The 24109-nt window shown below is 31.1% G+C and overlaps 1 protein-coding gene across 1 annotated transcript; it reads right to left on the reverse strand.

Annotated features, from left to right (window-relative positions):
* Positions 1 to 1731: 1731 nt before the first annotated feature.
* LOC139517911 (UDP-glucose 4-epimerase-like) lies at positions 1732 to 24022 on the reverse strand. Its single transcript, XM_071309439.1, has 10 exons — positions 23938 to 24022; positions 15433 to 15558; positions 14676 to 14773; positions 13706 to 13819; positions 13207 to 13383; positions 12121 to 12301; positions 11508 to 11593; positions 9078 to 9155; positions 7314 to 7428; positions 1732 to 5490 (listed from the first exon to the last, which is right to left on the reverse strand). Exons 2-10 carry the CDS (start codon positions 15554 to 15556, stop codon positions 5423 to 5425), a joined length of 1041 nt encoding a protein of 346 aa, XP_071165540.1. The 5' UTR covers positions 15557 to 15558; positions 23938 to 24022; the 3' UTR covers positions 1732 to 5422.
* Positions 24023 to 24109: the final 87 nt, after the last annotated feature.

Below are 24109 nucleotides of genomic sequence, written 5' to 3' on the forward strand. Positions count from 1 at the left end.
GTCATCCTCGTGCCTATTGCTGAAGGGGTTCTTCTTCATCTTCTTCCAAAAAATTTGCATACCACCTCTGGTGTATTATCGCAAATGAATACATATTGTAAGATGGTCAGACTGCAAGAGGCACCATGGGACAATGCTAAATGGCATGCCAAAGTTTTCATAGTACCAAATAGAAAAAAACATGACCCTATAATTGATATTCATGTCAACATTAAAGTGCTGACTACTGGGCTGTTGATACCATTGGGGACGAAACGTCCACCAGCAGTGGCATCGACCTAGTGGTGTAAATAGCTATCAATAGTACCAGGATTATAATTTAATACCATGATTATAATGTAATATGCCAGACGCCCGTTTCTTTTTCATAAGACTCATCAGTGACGCTCAGATCTAAATAATTAAAAAGCCAAACAATTACAAAATTGAAGAGCATTGAGGACCAAAAATCCAAAAAGTTGTTCCTAAATACCGGTTAGGTAATCAATTCCTGGGATAAAACTGTCATTTTAGCTTCTTATTTGTAAATCTTGATCATAATCATTTCATTCCACTTTAAAGAAGATGGTTCCAAGCATATTTGAAAATTTGTATCTGTGATTATGCTGCGACTATTGATTTGATGAAAATGTATGTTAGACTGTTCAAATGTTTCAGTCAAAACAGATATTTTTATTTATTGTGACATTAGGGATGTATTGTGAAGTCATTAATGTAGAAGAACATTGCTAATGCCTAATTTGCCAAAACTAATGACAGTTTTCTGAAAAGTTAACCAAATACATGTATTATCAATATAACAGAACTTTAAACAACTGTCTTTAAAGTTGAAGGTTTATCTAGATTTAAAACCAGGTTTAATCCACCTTTTTATCTTCAGAAAAGGCCTGTACCAAATCAGGAATATGATATCTGTTTAACACCTGTTTAGTTGGTTGATAATGTTTGATTTTGTCAGATTTTATGGGTTTCCCTTTTTTTTCAAAGCTCACCTGGCTTAAAGACCAAGTGAGCTTTTTTTATCACTTTGTCCTCATCTTCTGTACATTTTCACAAGAATATTCTGTAAATATTTTACTAAAATTTACTAAAATATGGCTGCAATCATTTTTGGGGTTACTTCTTTACAAAATGTATCTGATGACCTCGCCTGTCAACCAAAATGCCGAACATCACTAAAAATAGAACATTGGAATAAAATTTTGACAGAAATGTTAAGAATGTTGAGATCTACCAGCTGTCCATTTATATCAACACACTGTCAAAACTACTTCTTATATATAGTAGTTATTGCTCTTAAATGTCAAATTTTATCAATTGTTTTTAGTTTTGTGTATTATTGTGAAAACTATAATCCCTATGTCTTGCATTTTGCTAAGAAAGTTGTAGGCAAGTCAAAAAAGCATATCCCTATTCAACAATTTGTTTGAGTATTGGCTCTTTCTAGGACACCCCACATTTGTTCAAGGGTTCTCAAAAACTGTTTCATACCAAAGATTTTCTAAAAGAGAAAAGTTGCAGAGATAAAGAGAGATGAACAAATATGCAAATGAACAGATGACTTGGATATCACCATTACTAAACAAACACTCACATCTTCTGCATGACTTTATCAAATGACAATATGAATACTAAAACTCCAGGTAAAATAAGGCGCAAGTACTTTACTTCAGTCACAGATTGCATGTTGAGGGTGTGTTTCAGTTAAAATTTCAATTAATAAGAAACTAATTTATCAATAACTTTTATTAGAATATGTAACTAAAATAATCTTTCATTGTAAGGCATAATTTTTCTTGAATAGGCGTTTTCTAGTAGTAATATTTGAATAATAATCTTTATAACAATATGTAGGGTGTTTGCTGCTCAAATAAAAACAAATATTACATTTTAATAAATGATTGTTTTTTATTAAATATATAATAAATAGCAGTAAATGTTATGAAAAATTTATGTATGTCTTTGTACTTTTTGTGTGTCATATAATCATTTGCAAAATTAAAACTTCTTTCAAACAATTTTTATCTTTAGATTTTTTTAAACTTTGGGATAAAATGACCCTTAAACTACATGAATTTTTGTTGTTGAAATAATCAAATTTTTAAATATTTGACCAGATATGTATTTGATAAAGAAATTTCAAAGAAATATTAACAAATACAGGTGTAACAGAGTGCAACATTTTAATATATTTCCTAGGAAAACACAAGTGGGGCTACATAATATAGAAGAAAATTTAAAAACCTGAATAGCAAACACCCTTAATAAAATGATTATGATTATTTATCATATATTATTGATTATAAACAGTCAACCATAATACATCCAATCTATGACAGGAATAAAAAAAAATCCATGTCCAGCCCAATGTGTTTTAATTTGTCCTTTGGAATATATTCAAGTACAATGTATAAGTATGCCAAGAGAAAACAGAAATATAATATCCCTTTACTATATAGTCTCCATATACTATAATAACATAATGTATCCCCATATAATATAATAACATAATGTATCCCATACTACAATAACAATATATCCATATAATATAATGATATTTCATAACTTGGTGGTCGTTCACAATAAACTGGTGGTCATTCAAAACAAAACTATCAAATCAGTAAACACATTTCATAACAAAAAAATTAGGTCTTAAAAATATCAAGAAAATAAAAACAAAAATATTATGTACATTGATTGAATAATTGATTGGTGTTTAATGGCACTTTTATCATTATTGGCTATATCATGGAGGCCAGTTTATATAGATGGAGGAAGCCAGAGTAGCGGGAGAAAACCACTGACCATCATTAGAAAAACTGGTAATCCTAGACAATTGAGATCAGAGTTGAACCCACCTGCAACTTTTTTTTAACTTTTCCCCTATAAACATCATCTAGTTTGTTAAATCATAACTGGTGTAATAAAGCTGGTGTGTTAAAGCTATATCTGACATATAAAAATGAAGCATTAAAAATAAATGAAATATTCAATAAATATGTGAAATTTGCCCAAAAATTATGTTTGAGTATTGTACATTAGTCAGTATGGAATATTTAACATTAAAATATAGAAAAGTTTTGATTAAAATAGACAAAGCAAGCTGTAGTAAAATATCTAGCTCTCAAATGTACAAAACTGAGAGAGAAAAAAACAAGAATATGCATCCATAGGACACAAAACTCAAATCACACTTTTTTATTTCATTATTCAATGAACTCTGAAATCTTTGTCACAACCCCAATTTTGCATATACATGTAATATATATTAAAAATTTCACTTCATAATGAACATGTGTACAAAGTTTCAAGTTAATGTCAGTGAGTACTCCTCTCGTACATTTTTGTGTGAGTCACATAATCCAATAATTAATACTGAAGCAAACAAAACTATTCATATTCATTGGGTATCAATTTTAATGTAAGGAATTAAATTAGGATGTGTTCCTCATAAATAAGAAAAATTGTTAAAATCCAAACATCATGTATTTTTGCAGCTAAATGGAGAGCAACCAACAATTTTGAACACAAGGAAATAATTTGGACAAATAATTTTAACAAATAAAATCCAAGCAAAAACATAGGTTTCTCAAAATTTTAACATACCTAAAAAACAAAAGTTTTTAATCACAATTTTGACCTCAGGCATCAAATCAAATTGAAATGCAAGTTATGCTGATATCAATTTTCCTTGAAATCCTGACACAAATTACTGCTTCTCAATAATTAACTTTTTAACCTATTTTTGACACTGAAAATCATTTTGGAATAGCTTGTGATTAATTTTTTCTTGTGCATAAGATTGTTTCTCTAAATTTGTGATTTTTTTTAACAGGAAGTTAGTTAATTACTCAATTTTTTAATATTTTTGTTACCTGTAATCAATTTCAAATAGCTTATCATATCTATTGCTGTATACCAAATTTAGTTGAAATCTAAGGACAAATGATCTGTCTCAAAATTTTTGATCTTATAACAAATAACTATGTTCTACCCCATTTCATCTTTTATAGGCAGTAAAGCTGTGCATAAAAATTAAGGAAATCAGATGAATCAATCTTGACTTATCCTATGACATAAAAGCTCTGACAAACAGAAAGAGTGATTATCAAAGGGCACTATTCACTAGTGGACATGGCACTTATGATATAGTTTTACTTATTGAATAAATACAATTGTATAAAACAAAGAGAAGTTTTCAGTCATTATTTTATGTTAATCAGCAATAATGATTTTTCCTTGTGACATGTTGTCGTCTGCTACAAATAACTCTTACAGATGGTAAACAATGGTGGTTAAAATATTAAGTTTGTTAGTTGTTAGGTATCCATATTATATATTTTTTATATCAACTATGTGAACCTTTTAGAATAGTACTTTTGGTCAGAATAAGCGTAGTTATGTCTTATCAAAACTATATTTACTTGAAAAACTAAACATATATCCAGTTAGAGTTGGCAATAACCAATAGTTACGGAATGTACCAGCAGGCAAAAAATCTTGTTTTTAAATTACATTGCATAAAAAAGTTGTATCAAATTTGGGTAAGTATGATTGTTGCAGGAAATGTCATATGATTGTCCAAACTTAAAGAAACATAAATAAAAAAAAGACTGACATCAAAAGTTTCAAAAAAATAGATCTGTAATAAAGGTCTTCATATTGGAACCAAAAATTCAGAGGGACGGAAAAATTAAAGAAATATCTATTCAATAAAACAGAAATTTTGGAACAAAAAAATGTAAATAGGGACTGAAATATCCAAAACCAAGGATAAGAAACATGTACCCCCAAATTAATAAAATAGGGACTACATGAAGTGATAACATACATAAAACTGATTGTCAACAAACATGAGACTAAACCAGATCAATTAGGACTTGTATTTAAAATACAATATCACATAATATATTTCTGTCATATCAAAATTACAAACCTGTATACTAAAATTACGGTTAATAAAAATTATGGAAATATAATAAATGGTCACAAAAAGGAATATAACAAGGAAGCCCTCAATTAATATAAACATGTTTCATAAAAAGTACTTTCATTTGTATAAGGTGTCAACTTGTCTCATGTGTTGAAGTGGAAAATAATGGTAATACTTTCAAAATTATTAAACATAAAGCTGATACCATTTTTATAAGCAAATCTTTTTATTTTCAGATCCCAAATTAAGATTCTGTTTGTTCCCAACTAAGACTACAAGAAGTTTCCCAGGTTCCATATGATTATACTTTTTCTAGATATTCTACATTTTTTCCCATTAAGATATTCTGAAACATTTGTAGTTCCAATGAACACTAACAATTAAATTAAAACTAAAATAAACCCAGTCTACATGAGAAATCATTCCCCTTGTGATCACAGATAATTTGCCTAGCTTCTAGCACCTAGGATTTGCTAACATATGTATCTGTTAACTTTTAGGTCCGTTTGAATTGAAACCATCAGGATTCATAGTTTGCCACCTCCATAAGTCTTCACCTGAAAGGAAAAATCAATCAAAAATTAGTTATTTATTTTTAGTTTAAACATATTTTATTGTTCAAAATCTAGGGAGAAGAAACACATTGAGATGTTTTTATTTTAACTGTAAACATTATTTTGAAACCATAACTTATTATTTTAGTGAATATGTATATAAAATTTTGTATATATTTTATCTAATGTGTTATCTTTTGTGTATATGTTGTCTATTAGTGTATATTCCATCTATACATGTACATGTTATCTGTACATGTATGTGATATCTATATATTTGGGGAATGTGTCCATGGGATGCAGATGATGCTCCTCTATGCATTTCATATAAAGTTATAAAGGGATATAACTAAGGCCAGACTTTTTTTATTATCTGTTTAACGAGATCCGCCGACTCCACCTTTCCCGATTTTAGAATAAAAATAAAAGTAGTGCTTCTTACTTTTATTATTATTTTTCCCGCCGACTGTTACGAAATCCTCAGAAAAAAATAAAATGTGTTGTTCACAATACTCGCTTTCAGTCAATTAAATTTCGTTATCGGTAATATTTAATTTTTACCAAGTCAATGAAACAGCAATTTTCATTTAAAAGTAAAGAAATTCAAGGCATAAACGATATATTTTCTTCTAAAAGATTTTTAATAAGCTGGTGGCATGCTTTTCATACTTGTTACACGAGAGCGTACATCAAATCATTCTAACTTTCGGCAAAATCAGTTATTACTTCATCAGAACTTGATGAAATAAGCCTAAAGTAAACTTGTCATCCATGTATTGCATTAGAAATGTCATATTCCTTTCCAAATAGCGTATCAAACATCGTTTATTTTTGTAAATTTTTCTTCGTCCGACATTTAAATTTGTAGAACTACGGATCGGGATCAGGATTTCATCGGAAACGGACCCGCTATGACCGAAATCCGGATTCTTGCGATAATGACTTCAGACGCATGAATGGCACTGCTGACAGACAAAAATTGATCACAAAAGGGAAAATTACGCATTCCACACGCATTAACATACTTTTGGTTAGATCTTCTTGATTAATGTATATATTTCCATGTATAAGCATTGTTTCAATTTATAGGTTAAAGTTGCTTAACTCTGGGACTATTAGTTACACCAGAGACATATATACATGTGTATATATATATGTCTCTGCATACACTAAGAGGTTCCTGACTGGGTGACTGGTATATACATATATAGTGTATATGCAGCAAGGTTGATATATTTGAGTGGTGCCATGGATCTATATTAGTGGAAATACAGAATCAAAACATAGTTTTTATGTTTATATTAATAGAAGGGTTAACCAGAGACATATATAAACTATATGTATTTATATTTCTCTGGGTTAATATACTGGTCTGTTCTCTTTTCATTGTTCTTGTATTTTGATAAATTCTATAAAAAAAAAAAAAAAAAAAAAAAAAGTCACTTACAATGGTTTTATTTTTATTTTTAGTGTCGACTGGACCAATATTGCCCTTTTATTTTTTTTTTATTTCGCCCCCTCGACCCTAATTTTTTACAAATTTTCTCGTTAAACATATAAAATAAAAAGTCTGGCCTAAAGAAAGGTAAATTTGGTTGAGGCAAACTTAAGTTAGAGAATGGAAACAAACAATTCAGCAATTTTTTTATTTGAAAAGAGGCATAACTCCAGAACAGTATAAGTGACACCCTCAAAATTCAACCTTGATTTGCATTTTGTGGTAATAAGCATTGTGTATGAATTGCATAACGTTTTGGTTGAGGCTAACTAAATTTAGAGAACGGAAACCAAAAAAATGATCTATATTCTTCTTCATATCTACTTACACATTTCATCCAAACCTCGTGTTGCCTTCCATCCAAGTTCTTTAGCAGCCAAGTCTGGTTTACTATAACATGATGCTATATCACCCGTTCTTCTCTCTGCTATTTTGTAGGGAACCTACAATTGAATGTTGAAATAATTCATCACTTTTTATTTAAACTTTTTGATGTGCTTGGACAATTAACACTTTAATATCAACTTCTACTTATGATCTATTTGTGGAAGAACCTAGACTCTGTAAATCCTATCAATTATTATGTAGGGATGTGTCTTGTATATTTCACTTACTAGATGAGAACTGAGTGGAAAAATAGACTTTCAAGCCCTAGCTGGGAAGGAGAATAAATAATATTTGGTCTAAATTTTTTCTGAAACTAAAGTTTCAACACCTGTACACATATAGAGACTGAACATGGTGCAGACCATGTTGCCACAATGCACAGAAGCAATGTTTCAAATCCCACTGAAGAGAGAAAAAAAAAACTTACAATGATGGGCTAAATTTGAGACGAATTATATATATTTTATGATGTTAGCCCTGTATAACATTGTATTAACCGATTGAGAATGTCTGTACTAAGGTTGTCACATTTTTAGATGTTTATATAAGTCTGAAAATTACACCTAACAGTGTAAAAAGTATATTTTTTTATGCTGACAAATTTTTCTCCCTCAAAAGGATTCAAACTCACACCTTTAACACACTACTGACCCATCACTTAGCCTCATGTCCAGCGCTCTATACCACTCGACCACATCCCCTATATAAAAATACATCTTCAATAGATGTAGTGTTACTGATACACAGTGTCATTTCGAATATAGACTTACTATGCTTAATTGTATAATTTTGTATGAAAAATAGGCTTTGCAAATAACTGGAATCGATTGTAGTTTCAGAGAAGATGAATAAGTAATTTTCCACAATCGGAACTATGTGCCACCAATGTCATTTGTTTGCAATCCAATCAACATTAGACAAGAGTTGTTTGCAGAGGGTCTTTCAATCATCAATCCCCTAAAGTATCAAAACTAGCCTTGTAGTTTTAAGGGGTATGAAGATCAGTGTTGGAATGCTTTATTCCATTAAAGGGCTTGAAGATCAGTGTAGAAATGCTTTATTCCATTAAAGAGCCTTTTATAGCTGACAATGCGGTATGGACTTTGCTCATTGTTGAAGGCTGTATGGTGACCTATAGTTGTTAATTTCTGTGTAATTTGGTCTCTTTTGAAGACTTGTCTCATTGGCAATCATACCACATCTTCTTTTTTATATTTATTCCATTAAAGGGTTTGAAGAACAGTGTAGAAATGTTTTATTCCATTGAAGGGCTTGAGGATCCGTGTCGGAATGCTTTATTCCATAAAAGGGCTTGCAGAACAGTGTTGGATGCCTTATTTTATTGATGGGCTTGCAGAACAGTGTTGGATGCTTTATTCTATTGATGGGCTTGAAAATCAGTGTTGGAATGCTTTAATTTATTTCATTGAAGGGCTTGAGGATCCATGTTGGAATGCCTTCGGCTGTTGTCTGCTCTATGGTCAGGTTGTTGTTGCTTTGACACATTCCCCATTTCCTTTCTCAATTTTATTTATTCCATTAAAGGGTTTGAAGATTAGTGTTGGAATGCTTTGTTCCATTTAATGGTTTGAAGTTCAGTGTTGGAATGTTTTATATGATTAAAGGGTTTGAAGATCAGTGTTGGAATGCTTTATATGATTAAAGGGTTTGAAGGTAAGTGTTGGAATGCTTTATTCATACTTACTGGTTTGCCTGCAGCTTTACTTAATGCATTAATCATATCCATCACAGAATACCCTTGTCCTGTCCCTAGGTTGTATATCTACAATGCATACATATATTGTTACATAGATCATGATACAAGATAATAATACTATTAGGATTATAGAGACATTGATTTACTGTTTTACAATTGTGTTAACATCACTTATAAAAATTCACAATGCTACAATGGTATAATAAAGTAATAAAGTAAAAGTAGCATCAATATGACAGTAATCCAGAACCAGATGCTCCGCAGGGCGCAACTTTATACGACCGCATAGGTTGGACCCTGAACGGTTGGGGCAAGTATGGACACAACATTCAAGCTGGATTCAGCTCTAAATTTGGATTGTGATTAAATAGTTGACACAGCATAGGTTTTGGACACAGAATGAATGTGGTCTAATGAACTTTAAATATTTTTTTTGTCTTTGAGCAATCACTATGCTGTTGAATATTAATCCTCTCAAAAAAATGTTTGAAGAAATTTTCTTTTTATTTATGAAATCTGAAATGAGAAAAATTAACCCCCCCCCCACCATTTTTTTTCACATCCCCCTTTCCCTTTTTTCAAAACTGATCTCAATTCAAATTTCTAATGGAGTTTGCAACAATAACTACTCATTTAAATACATCATAAAATATTAAAATGTAACAAAGAGTGCTTGTTATCACTGAATGGTAAAGAGTGTTTTAATTTATCAGTTGGTAGTTAAAGTGAATATACATTGTGCATTGTATAAAACAATGATTTAAGTTGATTCAACTACTATTCTGGACAAAGAAAGATAACTCCAATCAATTGAAAATTTCTTGCTATTGCACAATATTGTGCAAATTAGATATTTCTTGCTATTGCGCAATACTGTGCAATTGAAAATATTTGCTATTGCACAATACTGTGCAATTGAAGATTTCTTGCTATTGCACAATACTGTGCAATTGAACATTTTTTGCTATAGCACAATACTGTGCAATTGAAGATTTCTTGCTATTGCTGAATACTGTGCAATTGGAAATTTCTTGCTATTGCACAATACTTAATATAATATAATAATTTTGGATCCTGATTTGAACCAACTTGAAAACTGGGCCCATAATCAAAAATCTAAGTACATGATTAAATTCAGCATATCAAAAAAGCCAAAGAATTCAATTTTTATTAAAATCAAACTTAGTTTAATTTTGGACCCTTTGGTATTTAATGTAGACCAATTTGAAAACGGGATTAAAAATTAAGAATCTACATACACAGTTAGATTTGGCATATCAAAGAACCCCAATTATTCAATTTTTGATGAAATCAAACAAAGTTTAATTTTGGACCCCGATTTGGACCAACTTGAAAACTGGGCCAATAATCATTAATCTAAGTACATTTTTAGATTCAGCATATCAAAGAACCCCAAGGATTCAATTTTTGTTAAAATCAAACTAAGTTTAATTTTGGACCCTTTGGACCTTAATGTAGACCAATTGGAAAACGGGACCAAAAATTAAGAATCTACATACACAGTTAGATCCGGCATATCAAAGAACCCCAATTATTCAATTTTTGATGAAATCAAACAAAGTTCAATTTTGGACCCTTTGGGCCCCTTATTCCTAAAAACCTGTTGGGACCAAAACTCCCAAAATCAAACCCAACCTTCCTTTTATGGTCATAAACCTTGTGTTTAAATTTCAAAGATTTCTATTTACTTATACTAAAGTTATGGTGCGAAAACCAAGAATAATGCTTACTTGGGCCCCTTTTTGGCCGCTAATTCCTAAACCTGTTCAGACCTCAACTCCCAAAATCAATCCCAACCTTCCTTTTGTGGTCATAAACCTTGTGTTTAAATTTCATTGATTTCTATTTACTTATACTAAAGTTATTGTGCGAAAACCAAGAATAATGCTTATTTGGGCCCTTTTTTGGCCCCTAATTCCTAAACTGTTTGAACTAAAACTCCCAAAATCAATCCCAACCTTCCTTTTGTGGTCATAAACCTTGTGTCAAAATTTCATAGATTTCTATTTACTTAATCTAAAGTTATAGTGCGAAAACCAAGAAAATGCTTATTTGGGCCCTTTTTGGCCCCTAATTCCTAAAATTTTGGGACCAAAACTCCCAAAATCAATCCCAACCTTCCTTTTGTGGTTATAAACCTTGTGTTAAAATTTCATAGATTTCTATTCACTTTTACTAAAGTTAGAGTGCGAAAACTAAAAGTATTCGGACGACGACGACGCAGGACGACGACGCCAACGTGATAGCAATATACGACGAAAAATTAAAATTTTTGCGGTCGTATAAAAATAAGCTGAAAGAACATATAGAGGTCAACATACATCGCAAATCTAGCTTTAAAATAAAATCAATATATACTGTGACTAGATTATTGTTAAATGAGTTTATTTTCATTACCTTAAGGCCACAACATTCTTCTATTTTTTTCTGTGCAGCAACATGTCCAATTGCTAAATCTTCAACATGTATATAGTCTCGGACTCCTGCAATATAAGTACAAACAATAAAACATGCATTACATCAGTTGCAATGATTTCACATGTAAAATAAATTTGATCATTTTGATCCTCCAATGTTATGCAATGGGTGTTGTTATGACATTGTAAATGAAGATGCATCAAAACAAATTGTGAGTGTTTAGAAGAGATATAATTCCTTCTCTATTCTCAATCAAGTATTCATGATCAATGATTTAAAAATAAAAACTAATTCGAGAATTCAAATATTGTGACCTAACAACACTGAATATTATTAACTCAAGCACTATGCACATCAGTGATTTCAAATGGGTTTTTTTTATAATTAGACATAATCAAAAACCAAAGCAAGTAGACAGCAATCTGAAAAACAATCACATATATCATATCATATCTGTAACGGGTCTACAATTTATCTATATAAAATAAAATTATCACAGTATGTTATTAAATCATCAACATGAAGCCAATAATCAACTAATTTGGTATGGACATCATTTTAAATCAATGTGTAAAAATAGATCTTTACTTACCAGTGCCATCTGGCGTGTCATAATCATTGCCGTAAACATTTATCTCCTTTCTCTTTCCAACAGCTACCTGGGCACAATATGGCATCAAGTTATTTGGAACACCTTTAGGGTCTTCTCCAATCTTCCCTGATTTGTGAGCACCTACTGGATTGAAGTAACGCAAAATAACAATGTTCCATTCCTATAACAGACATATATACATGTATAACAGCTTTAAATTAATATGGGTACACTATATTGGTTCTTTACAAAATGTGTATATTGAAATCTTATTTGTCTTTCCCTGATTTTTTTTTTATTAGAAGTAAACATGCTGTTTTATGTTTTTCTACCTTATTAATGTCTAGTTAGCATTTTTGTTGTATTTCAAACAAAATTACCAGTAAATCCAGACTATACACTCTGTCTGTTTGACAAGATAGGAATAGAAATAATATTCTCTCCATTTCAATAAATATCTCACACACATTTTTTACATTACAAAATAGGTATGGCAGAGAAATCCCTAAACAACAGTATTATTTATTTTGACATTACCTTAAGCCTATAGACTATTTTCATATTACCGACTGTTAAATCCGAAATTGATATTTTTTCAATTTGTTTTTTCATATTACCGACTGTTAAATCCGAAATTGATATTTTTTCAATTTGTTATCTACACTGTGGTTGGACATCCTGGTACCAAATCAGGTAAGAGCAACGTAAAAGAGTGAAATCAAGCTTTCAATCGGTACAATTTGTGGGGAAAATTTACTGCTTTATATTTTCTTATCACTACAAAACCATTGGAAAACAGTACACTTTCCACTCAAACTACACAGATTATATGTTTGCTTTTACTTATTTTGGTTGGTCTTACGTGACTGAGTACCAAGCTGTCTTACCACAGGAAAGGTACCTGTCGAAAAATTATAAAATCTGGAGTCAAAATTTGGTAATATGAAAACCTTCTATTCACAGAATTAAAGAATATTCAAATTTAAGTGTATATATCATGACTTCATTATTTCTGATAAATATCCAACAAAGAAATAACTGTCAGCTTACTCTAACTTATTGTTGAAAATTGTGAACACAACTTACAGGGTCTGATTTACACAGATCTTTCATTATTTCTTCTATAAAGTATTTAGTTTTGCCGTATGGGTTTGTACATCCCCCTGTTGGGTGGTTCTCATCTAAAGGTAAATATTCTGGTGTACCATATACTGTAGCTGAACTTGAAAATATCAGATTCTTTACGTTGTTTTCTTTCATAACCTAAAATAACACAAACATGTATCTTCACAATGTAAACATAATATAGAGCTATAATAACCATTGAGATATCAGTATTTTATATCATTATCGAATCAAAGATACAAAATTTCACACATGTTTTATTGTTTACAAAAAAAGTGAAAGTTCTAAAATAGCTACTGGTATATGTTTGTTTCTCTATCATGTTTGTAGCCAGTTTTGATTGAGTAATTTGCATAAGTAAGTTACTTTTGCCCCTGGTAGATTTGTTGTATCTCCTATGTTGACTTTGAAGTATAGTAGTGGTAATTTCACAATAGTAAGTTATTTTATATAAGTTTACCTCTAGTAAATTTGTTGTTCCTCCTATGTTCACTTTGTAGTAAAGTAGAGGTAATTCACATGATTCTCCCACAGCTTTCAAACCAGCAAAATGTATGACGCTGGTAAACTTGTGCTGTAATCATACAACCATATACATATTCAATTTGGTTTAAACAAATATTTATTATCTGCCTTAAACTTTTCTTTTAGCGTAATATAGGTTTAAATATCAACTGCATTTTTAAAATTTGTAATTCTCTAAAGGAATGGTTTGAGTACATACAATCATAGTAGAACATCTTCAAGTGATAGAATTATACTGTTCACATTAACACTGGTTATTATACACACAACAGTCAACCAGTTTCACACTACTTTTTTGCATTTAGAGAGGGAAAATATTTGATTGTTTTTTGTTTGCAAATTGTCCTCTGCAATAGAAGATACAGATGCAATAGAATTTTTTACAACACCATATCTCATAAAGAAAACAATATTCTGAGCACATATGTTAAATTTAGAGCCATCTTTTTTTCCTTTATTTATACATATATTTTGCACTACAACCATGCTATAAAACTGTATTGACTGTATATTTTTATTGACATTACATATATTTATAACATAGCTCCACAGAGCATACTCTCAAGTATAAAATATTAAGTGTTCGATAACATGATTTCATATTTATTAGATGTCTCAGGACTTTGGACTTACGTTTAGTAGCTGGTTTCATTATTTTATGTGGAATTCATTTTTTGTTAGTTTGTACTTGTACATGTACTTTTTTTTTTTTATCAATTCTTCCAGTATTACAAAGTTAAGAGCTTTACCTTTATTTTGCACTTTTTTGTACCATTTATTTTTCCACTGATCAAGATTAAAAAGAGGAAGGTTCCGCCAGTTCCCTAAAGATAGATGAACCGCATCAAATGTTCATGTCTCAAATTTTATTTTCCAGTCTTAAATAATTTTCCACATTCATTTACCTTTTTAAACAAATCTGCTAAAGCTTGTTTGTCAGTTAAATCTACAGAGAAGATTGGGATTTTTGTACCACATATTTCCTCAACTCTTTTCAAACTTTCTGTAACAAAATAATTACAATTAATCAGATAGACAAAAACTAAAATTCTACAGAAAATATTATCATCTTCATGATTAGCACAACAAGGTTAAATAAATAGTAAACCATAAGCTAACTGGACCAAATGAGATAAAATATTAAAAATTTACTTATGTACAACTACATCTGTATGTCATGTATGTTAGCTTACCAAACTGGATAAGACATAAAAAGGTCACCCTTCAGACACTGAAATCATATATCTTTTTTCTCACTCAAACAGTAAAAATAAGACTTATCATTTTTTTGGTCCCAAAGATTGCCTAGCTTAAAACTTATTCTGTCAGTAACATTTTAGTACATGTATTACCCTTTTAGTCGTACTTTCCTACTCCATCTTTGTTACCATTAACAATCTATTTCTTTGTTATGTTTAAGTTTGTAATTCACAAAGTGTTCTCTAATCAAAATGCACCCAACAGAAAACTAAACCTTGTAAAGTTTCTAAATGTATATCTATTCAATGAACAACAATTGTTTTGGTTAAAAGAAGAATACTTTCAATGTTTGAAAATTTCTCAATAATTTATAATGTTTCAATTTGCATTAATGATGGCTATTCATACATAATCAAACACAAAATGTATGACAAATGGATATAAAGATTACTTAAAACATACCATGACTAGCATTAACAAAGTTGTCTACAACAACAACAGAATATCCTGCATTGATAAGTTCTATTACAGAATGGGTGCCAACAAAACCGGCTCCTCCAGTCACCAAAACACATCCATTTGACATTTCTGTAAAAAAAAAATACACAATCTATTATACAATGTAAGGTTGTTTTTTTTTTATAATTTACATCATTTTTGTACAATAAAAGTTACTAAGGTAAAATCTGGCAGACATGGGTGACAAATTCTAAAGGACAAGGGTGCAATTAGTTGCCAAGTAACGGCTTGGAACTTGAATGCCAATGTTAACCTGAAATATAAACAAAACCTTGAAATTAAAGTTGTAATGTTTCGAAATAACCAATGACATGAATTAAGTACATTGTTATTGTTAAACACAGGTTAAATTAATAAATATAGTCCTATATATCATATTTTCTAACAAGTACTTTTTTTTTGTATGCAATCACCATAGGTAACAATATGTAGGTCTTATTATGCAAGAAGTAGATTACTCTGTCTGGCATATTGTTTCACTAGAATCTTGGATACAAGAAACAATAAAATGCACTGCAGGTCGCAGTTTGATACCACCGCAGAGGTCTAACCCTGAACAGTTGGGGCAAGTATCGACACATCATTCAAGCTTGATACAGCTCTGAATTTGGATTATGATTAAATATTTGACACAGCATAGGTTTCTGAAAAAAAATGGTCTAAGAACTTAAAAATTTTAAATTGGACATTTACCTATTATGGTCCAATATCCAAAATCTAAATACAGTCAGGGGTACTACTTGTGCAAGTTATTTTTATTTACTTGAAGAAGTAAAAAAAAAATATACACATATAAGTAAATAAACAAGAGGCTCTCAAGAGCCTGAATCGCTCACCTTAAATTTTTTGCTTTAATCTTCCATGAATGCTTATTTTGGGTTTTCAATTTATATAAATGGTTCTTCGATTCTGTCATATCTTCTTCAAAAGCAAAAACAAGAGTGGACACACTGAAATGTCTCGTTTGTCTCGTGTTCATAATATAATTTATGATGAAAGTATAAAAAAACATTGTATACCCCAAGCATTACATTATTGCTGTTTACAGTTTATCTACATCTATAATAATATTCAAGATAATAACCAAAAACAGCAAAATTTTCTTAAAATTACCAATTCAGGGGCAGCAACCCAACAACGGGTTGTCCTATTCATCTGAAAATTTCAGGGCAGATAGATCTTGACCTGATAAACAATTTTACCCCATGTCAGATTTGCTCTAAATGCTTTGGTTTTTGAGTTATAAGCTAAAAACTGCATTTTACCCCTATGTTCTATTTTTAGCCATGGCGGCCATCTTGGTTGGTTAGCTGGGTCACCGGACACAATTTTTAAACTGGATACCCTAATAATGATTTTGGCCAAGTTTGGTTAAATTTGGCCCAGTAGTTTCAGAGGAGAAGATTTTTCTAAAAGATAACTAAGATTTACGGAAAATGGTTAAAAATTGACTATAAAGGGCCATAACTCCTAAAGGGGTCAACTGACCATTTCGGTCATGCTGACTTATTTGTAAATCTTACTTTGCTAAACATTTTTGCTGTTTACAGTTTATCTCTATCTATAATAATATTCATGAAAATAACCAAAATCAGCAAAATTTCCTTAAAATAACCAATTCAGAGGCAGCAACCTAACAATTGGTTGTCTGATTCATCTGAAATTTTCAGGGCAGATAGATCTTCACCTGATAAACCATTTAACCTCATGTCAGATTTGCTTTAAATGCTTTGGTTTTTGAGTTATAAGCCAAAAACTGATTTTACCCCTATGTTCTATTTTTAGCCATGGTGGCCATCTTGGTTGGTTGGCCGGGTCACCGGACACAATTTTTAAACTAGTTACCCCAATGATGATTGTTGCCAAGTTTGGTTCAATTTGGCCCAATAGTTTCAGAGGAGAAGATTTTTGTAAAATATAACTAAGATTTACGGAAAATGGTTAAAAATTGACTATAAAGGGCCATAACTCCTAAAGGGGTCAACTGACCATTTCGGTCATGTTGACTTATTTGTAAATCTTACTTTGCTGAACATTTTTGCTGCTTACAGTGTATCTCTATCTATAAAAATATTCATGATAATAACCAAAAACAGCAAAATTTCCTTAAAATTACCAATTCAGGGGCAGTAACCTAACAACGGGTTGTCCGATTCATCTGAAAAGTTCAGGGCAGATAAATCTTGACCTGATAAACAATTTTACCCCATGTCAGATTTGCTCTAAATGCTTTGGTTTTTGAGTTATAAGCTAAAAACTGCATTTTACCCCTACATGTATGTTCTATTTTTAGCCATGGCGGCCATGTTTTTTGATGAAATTGGAATTAAAACACAAACTTTATTCTAGATACCCTAGGAATCAATCAGATGAAGTTTGGTTTGTATTGGTTCAGTAGTTTCAGAGGAGAAGATTTTTGAAATAGTTTACGACGGACGACGACGACGGACGGACGGCGACGGACACCAAGTGATGGCAAAAGCTCACATTTCCTTTTGGAAAGGTGAGCTTATAATGTTTGAATAATCTCCCCTTAATTTTCTTTAAAATTTACTTGTATAAGTAAATTTCTTACAATCCCACAAAAGTCCTCAAGTTTTGAGATGTAAAATCATGCCTTTAATGATTTTTCCCAGGTTTGCTCAATTTTTTTTATTAGAGTTCAATGTTTCATCTCATTAACATGATTAATTCAACAAAAAAACTGATTGCGCAAAGATCCTAAGTATTTGAGCAAGGCCTTCAAAAATTGCTCCTTGGGGGCTTGTAAATGAGCAGTGTTCTGAAGATAACAGACAAATGGGATTTTCATTGTCCATAAAATTACACTTCAGTAAAGACATCTGCAAAAGGCAGATAATTCAAAATTCTATAAGAGCAAAGAAATCATAAGAATTCAATAAAAAAAGATACATGTATGATGACTTTTTTACTTCTATTTATAAGTAAAAAAATCTGAATGTCTAAGGGACATAACTCAGCCAATATTTTGTTTTACCTATACAAGTAAATAAAATTCACTTGTATGAGTATCCTACAAAGGAGTAGGTCCGGTAAGGACCCATTTAGGCCTCAAATTTCAGGTTCATCTGACGAAAGATTTTGACCACTTTTTAAACACTTAATAAGTGTCTATTTATTTGATTCTATTAGTTAATGTGAACGATTTTAACTGATTTCGTCATTAAAAACGATCCGATTAAAGCTTAAATATGAAAAATCTACCAAATATGCAGAAAAATGTCACATTTCAGATGGTTTTTGTCAAAAATGAAAGTGGCCGCATCCGTGTTCATCCTCAACCTTTATATATGTTATGTATTATCATAAAATACAACTTGCATTTCAATATTAAGGATGAACACGAATGCGGCCACTTCCGTTTTACACGAAAACCGTATAAAATTTTACTAAAATGCTAGAATTGTGAAGATTTCAGTAATTTAGCATGACTTAATAGTGCTAGTAGTACTAAAAACAGCCCATTTTTATGTAGCAAAAGCATTCTACTGTCCAATAAATAACCAAAAGTTTACATTTTAACAATTTTGTAAAACTGCTATATTTTGGGGCCAAAAAGGGGTCTTACTGGACCTACTCCTTTACTTAATATATAGGTATATTAATATTACTTCTTCAAGAAATTAAAAATAACTTGTACAAGTAGTACCCCTGACTGAAATACATGGTTAGATTCAACCTATCAAAGAACCCCAAGAATTCAATATTTGATGAAATCAAACAAAGTTTAATTTTGGACCCTTTGGACCTCAATGTGGACCAATTTAAAAACGGGGCTCAAAATCCAAAAACTTAATACAGGGTTAGATGAAGCATATTAAAGAACCCCAAGAATTCAAAAATAAAACCCCATTTAAATTGGTCAAGCAATAAGCAATAATTTATATAAAGAATTAGAAAAGTATTGTTTTTCACCCCAAATTCCTAAAATTCCTAAACAGGTAGGGCCAATTAATTCAGACATGTTGAAATGCTGCTTTATTTTTATTCTGTGACTCCTGGATTAGTGTAATATCTGGGTGCTATCTTGTCTTGTCTTTTAGTAGATCCGTCCTATATACATGTAGGACCACCTCCAGTAAACAGAGAAGAATATAATTCACAGTTGTTCTATTTAAAAAAAAAATTGTTTAGGAACTGCCCTTAATCCTGTTAATCCTTTTCTATTGCTACTAGGCAAAGCGTTAAGAAAACTATTTCTGCCTTCATGCAAAGAAAAACACAATCTACCGCTAAGGTATTCTAGCAGGTTTAGCTTGTGAGTACAATAATACATTTACAACCACAACCACAGAATACAGCACTCAATAATGTGTAGCAGAATCGGTTTTTATATATTCAACATTATGTGTAGGATGGCTTATTTCTATTTACAATTTATTTTCATGGTTATTATTTTGCTTTTAATACATGTTCGTAACCAGGGTATACTAAAAAGGTTAGATGATTTTTATTGGTTAATCAGTAAGGAGTCCTTACTGATTAACTTATAAAAATCAACTAGGACTCTCTGTGTTTTACATAAGATAAATGATTAAAAGCTTTTCTTTTCTTTTCGGTAGTAATCAATAGTTGTTTAAATAAAAGTATTTTGAGTGCACCTTTATATACATGTACAAGTTTGTATCGATGTACATGTATGTGGTTGGTTAAAGTTGTTATTTCTTTACCTGTAAATAGTATATAAAGTAGATATTTTATTAATTCTGCTACTTGATCCTATATAGCCAAGGTGTGTATAAGACATAATCAACATCTTGGTTTGAATAAAACCGCCGTTGTTTATTTATATCATTAATGGCTTACAGGTGTGTTATACCCTTTGTCTGAATAAGACACTTCAACTTGGTTTGAGTAAAACCGATACACTTTATTTCTGAGGGTGATTCTTCATTTTTTATATTTTTTCCTGTTTTATCTAAAATATAGTCTTATTCCACAGCATGTTCAAGTAAAATTGAGTTAGAGCGTTTTTATATTTCGAGGGTTTTGAATTTAATTTAATAAGATTACAATAAAGTTAAATAGTTTAGGGTATTAACGGTACAATTCGATTTGTTTATAAGCCGTTATTATTCATCTTACAATTTTTGATAAGAACTTTTACATTATTTTACAATGCAATATTTTGATAGACTTATTTGAGTGCTCTGTTTTATGGGTACATTGTTGACTTTGATACTTCATATTGTTATTGCAATTTACATGTACATGTGTTGATACTTTGAAAGACCTTATCAAGTTATAGAAATTTACTTATCTCAATTACTTCAGCCATGGAGACTCAGGGACCAGTGTTTCTAACTTTAATATGAGATTAACAGACGGTTTACAATTTAAAGTCAGAAATATCAAGTAGACTTGTGTTTTTTGGAAATGATTTATTTCCGAGCCCTAAGATCAATTACGCTTGATTTAATATAATTGTCTGATTGCAGGTATTCAATTTAAAGTTTACTTATAGAGATATTGAGGTCAAGGTCTGTGATCAGTATTAGAGTATTGATTTGTCGTTGTACTTATAGGTGAAGGTGTGTAGTAGACATAGTGATAAATATTGTTGCCCGAGTAGATTGTATATTTTTACACACGATAAAAAGAAGCTCATCAGTAAATGCATAAAATACGCAGGGGCTGATCCAGCTATTCTAAAAAGGGGGGTTCCAAACCCAGGACAAAGGGCAGGTAATTCCATCTATATGTCCCCATTCAAAATCGTTGATTTTCCAACAAAAAGGGGGTTTCAACCACCAGAACCCTCCCCTGGATCCGCCACTAAATATGTGTAGCTTTAGATGCTGAGTTAACATTATGGACTTTACCAAATAAAATAAACAGATAATACAAAAAAAGAAGGATATCTGATATATAGAAAATATACTAATGTCAAACCGTTTCCTGTTACAAATGTATCTAGCCCCACAGGACGCAATTACGACTGGACACAATTACGAACGATTTCCAAAGTTTGCCCTCTGAGATTATATTTATTTATATTTATCAATAAATGTTTTTATAAATAAAAATAAAATTGAGAATGGAAATGGGGAATGTGTCAAAGAGACAACAACCCGACCAAATAAAAAACAAATACAGTGTATTCCTAAAGTAATGAACTAGAGCAGTTCTCGCTCGGACACACACTCCATAATCTAGTATATTATAAGAGCATAAACCTGAAGCACGGGGAGGCACTCTACTGCCTCCACACGGCACTAAAGACAAACTCTGTAAAAAATAAAATTGAGAATGGAAATGGGGAATGTGTCAAAGAGACCCTATAATTCCCTTGTTTTTATGATAATACAATTTATGTGCACTTGGTGAATGTTGATGACGATGACAAACTCATTCTGAAAATATTATAAGAAAGTTATATAAAAAAAACATAAAGGTAAGTGCATATTGCCTTTTTTTGTTAATATATAGAAAAAAAAATATCTTCTGATTCTGTTCATATGCGTGATGCCTTTCATCTTGCCCAAATAACCCCACAATTGACGTTTTTTAGACTCTTGTGACCCTATTTATGGTCAAAAGAAAATATGTTAATTTTATTGAAAAGTCCAGAAAACTCCGAAAGAAATGTTGACCTATATAAAAAAAAAAACATAGATGAATTGATAAGTACACAACCGAAATGGATAAACTTGAATTTAGTGCTCCTTTAAAGGAGGAACTTACACAAAAACAAAAAAAATCAGAAATCTTTCCTTTATACGTGACAGACATTTCGTCTGCAACCACTGCTGAAGTAATTGAAGTAAAAATCAAACTTGTGCATCTTATTTTCCTATGAAAATGTGTTTGAGATAAAGAATAATGTATGCTTTATCAATCTAGACTGTTGTCATAGATTTCTTCTGCAAGATATATCAATGTAGTGCTGTTCGGAATTGCGTCCATATGTGGCTCTCTTGACCCGTAAAACGAGGTCACACAAATCTTACTAAATAAAATTGAGAATGGAAATGGGGAATGTGTCAAAGAGACAACAACCCGACCAAATAAAAAACAACAGCAGAGGGTCACCAACAGGTCTTCAATGTAGCGAGAAATTCCCGCACCCGGAGGCGTCCTTCAGCTGGCCCCTAAACAAATATATACTAGTCCAGTGATAATGAACGTCATACTAATTTCCAAATTGTACACAAGAAACTAAAATTAAAATAATACAAGACTAACAAAGGCCAGAGGCTCCTGACTTTGGACAGGCGCAAAAATGCGGCGGGGTCAAACATGTTTGTGAGATCTCAACCCTCCCCCTATACCTCTAACCAATGTAGTAAAGTAAACGCATAACAATACGCACATTAAAATTCAGTTCAAGAGAAATCCGAGTCTGATGTCAGAAGATGTAACCAAAGAAAATAAACAAAATGACAATAATACATAAATAACAACAGACTACTAGCAGTTAACTGTCATGCCAGCTCCAGACTTCAATTAAACTGACTGAAAGATTATGATTTCATCATATGAACATCAGGCACAATCCTTCCCGTTAGGGGTTTAGTATCATACCATCATAACATATATGAGAAGAACATAACTCGTGTCATGCCAACAACTGTTTTTAGAATAAATGTGTTTAGTTCCGATGCAAAGACCTTATCAGTGACTCAATATTAACGCCAAAATATGCAATCTTTAATGACTTGACAACAGTATCGTAATTATATCCCTTCTTAATAAGTCTATTCAAAGGTTTTGTAAGTTTCTGAGGTGAATACTGACACCTTTGTGCTTTATAAAGAATATTACCATAAAAAATTGGATGTGAAATACCTGAACGTATTAGAAGTCTGCATGTTGAGCTATATTTACGAATGATGTCTTTATACCGATGATAAAATTTAGTAAATGTTTTGACTAGTTTATTAATAGAGTGTTTATGCACTTCGCACTGAAGATAGTATTGGCTAAGTATCCTAACGTGAATAAAAATTTATGTGGGATATGATGCAAAATGGAAAGCCTTCATACATCTTAAATTATATGGTAAAAACAATTCAAGAAAAGTAGTCTACATAAAAAAATATTAATCACAGTTCAAAAATCGTTCGTAATTGTGTCCGGTGAGGCTACTGTTGTTTAATTCGTCCTTGGTGGAGCACTTTATAGTACACACAGAAATTTTAAGTTGATAATGATATTCAAGCAAGAAAGCCATGCGTATAGGTGATAAAGCATTGCTTCTTATGAGAAAGTGCTCAAGTGTTTCTAATTATTCTTTGCAAACCTTCATCATTTCATGTAGGATCTACTGTAATCATTTTTACTAATTTTACTTCCTAAACATTTAATTTTATTCTTTTAGCAAAAGAAGAAGAAAAAAGGACATTATAAAAAGCATTAATAAATAATGTAAAATTTAAAGGTGGAGAGTGTCTTGTTATCATTCAGATAACATTATGAAGTACCTACTTTTTTTTAAAAACAAATCTCAGCTTTATACGTGCACAAGCACCTGTCTCGTCCGCTGTCGTGTCAACTTTTACAGTGTACATACGAAACAAAACAGGCCATACATGACTAAAATTAAAAAGCTTTTCAAATCATTGGGGCATCAGCAATTTAAAAAAAAAAGTCTTTTTAT

This window comes from Mytilus edulis, chromosome 1 (genome assembly GCF_963676685.1).
Source record: "Mytilus edulis chromosome 1, xbMytEdul2.2, whole genome shotgun sequence".
NCBI classification, from domain to species: Eukaryota; Metazoa; Mollusca; class Bivalvia; order Mytilida; family Mytilidae; genus Mytilus; species Mytilus edulis.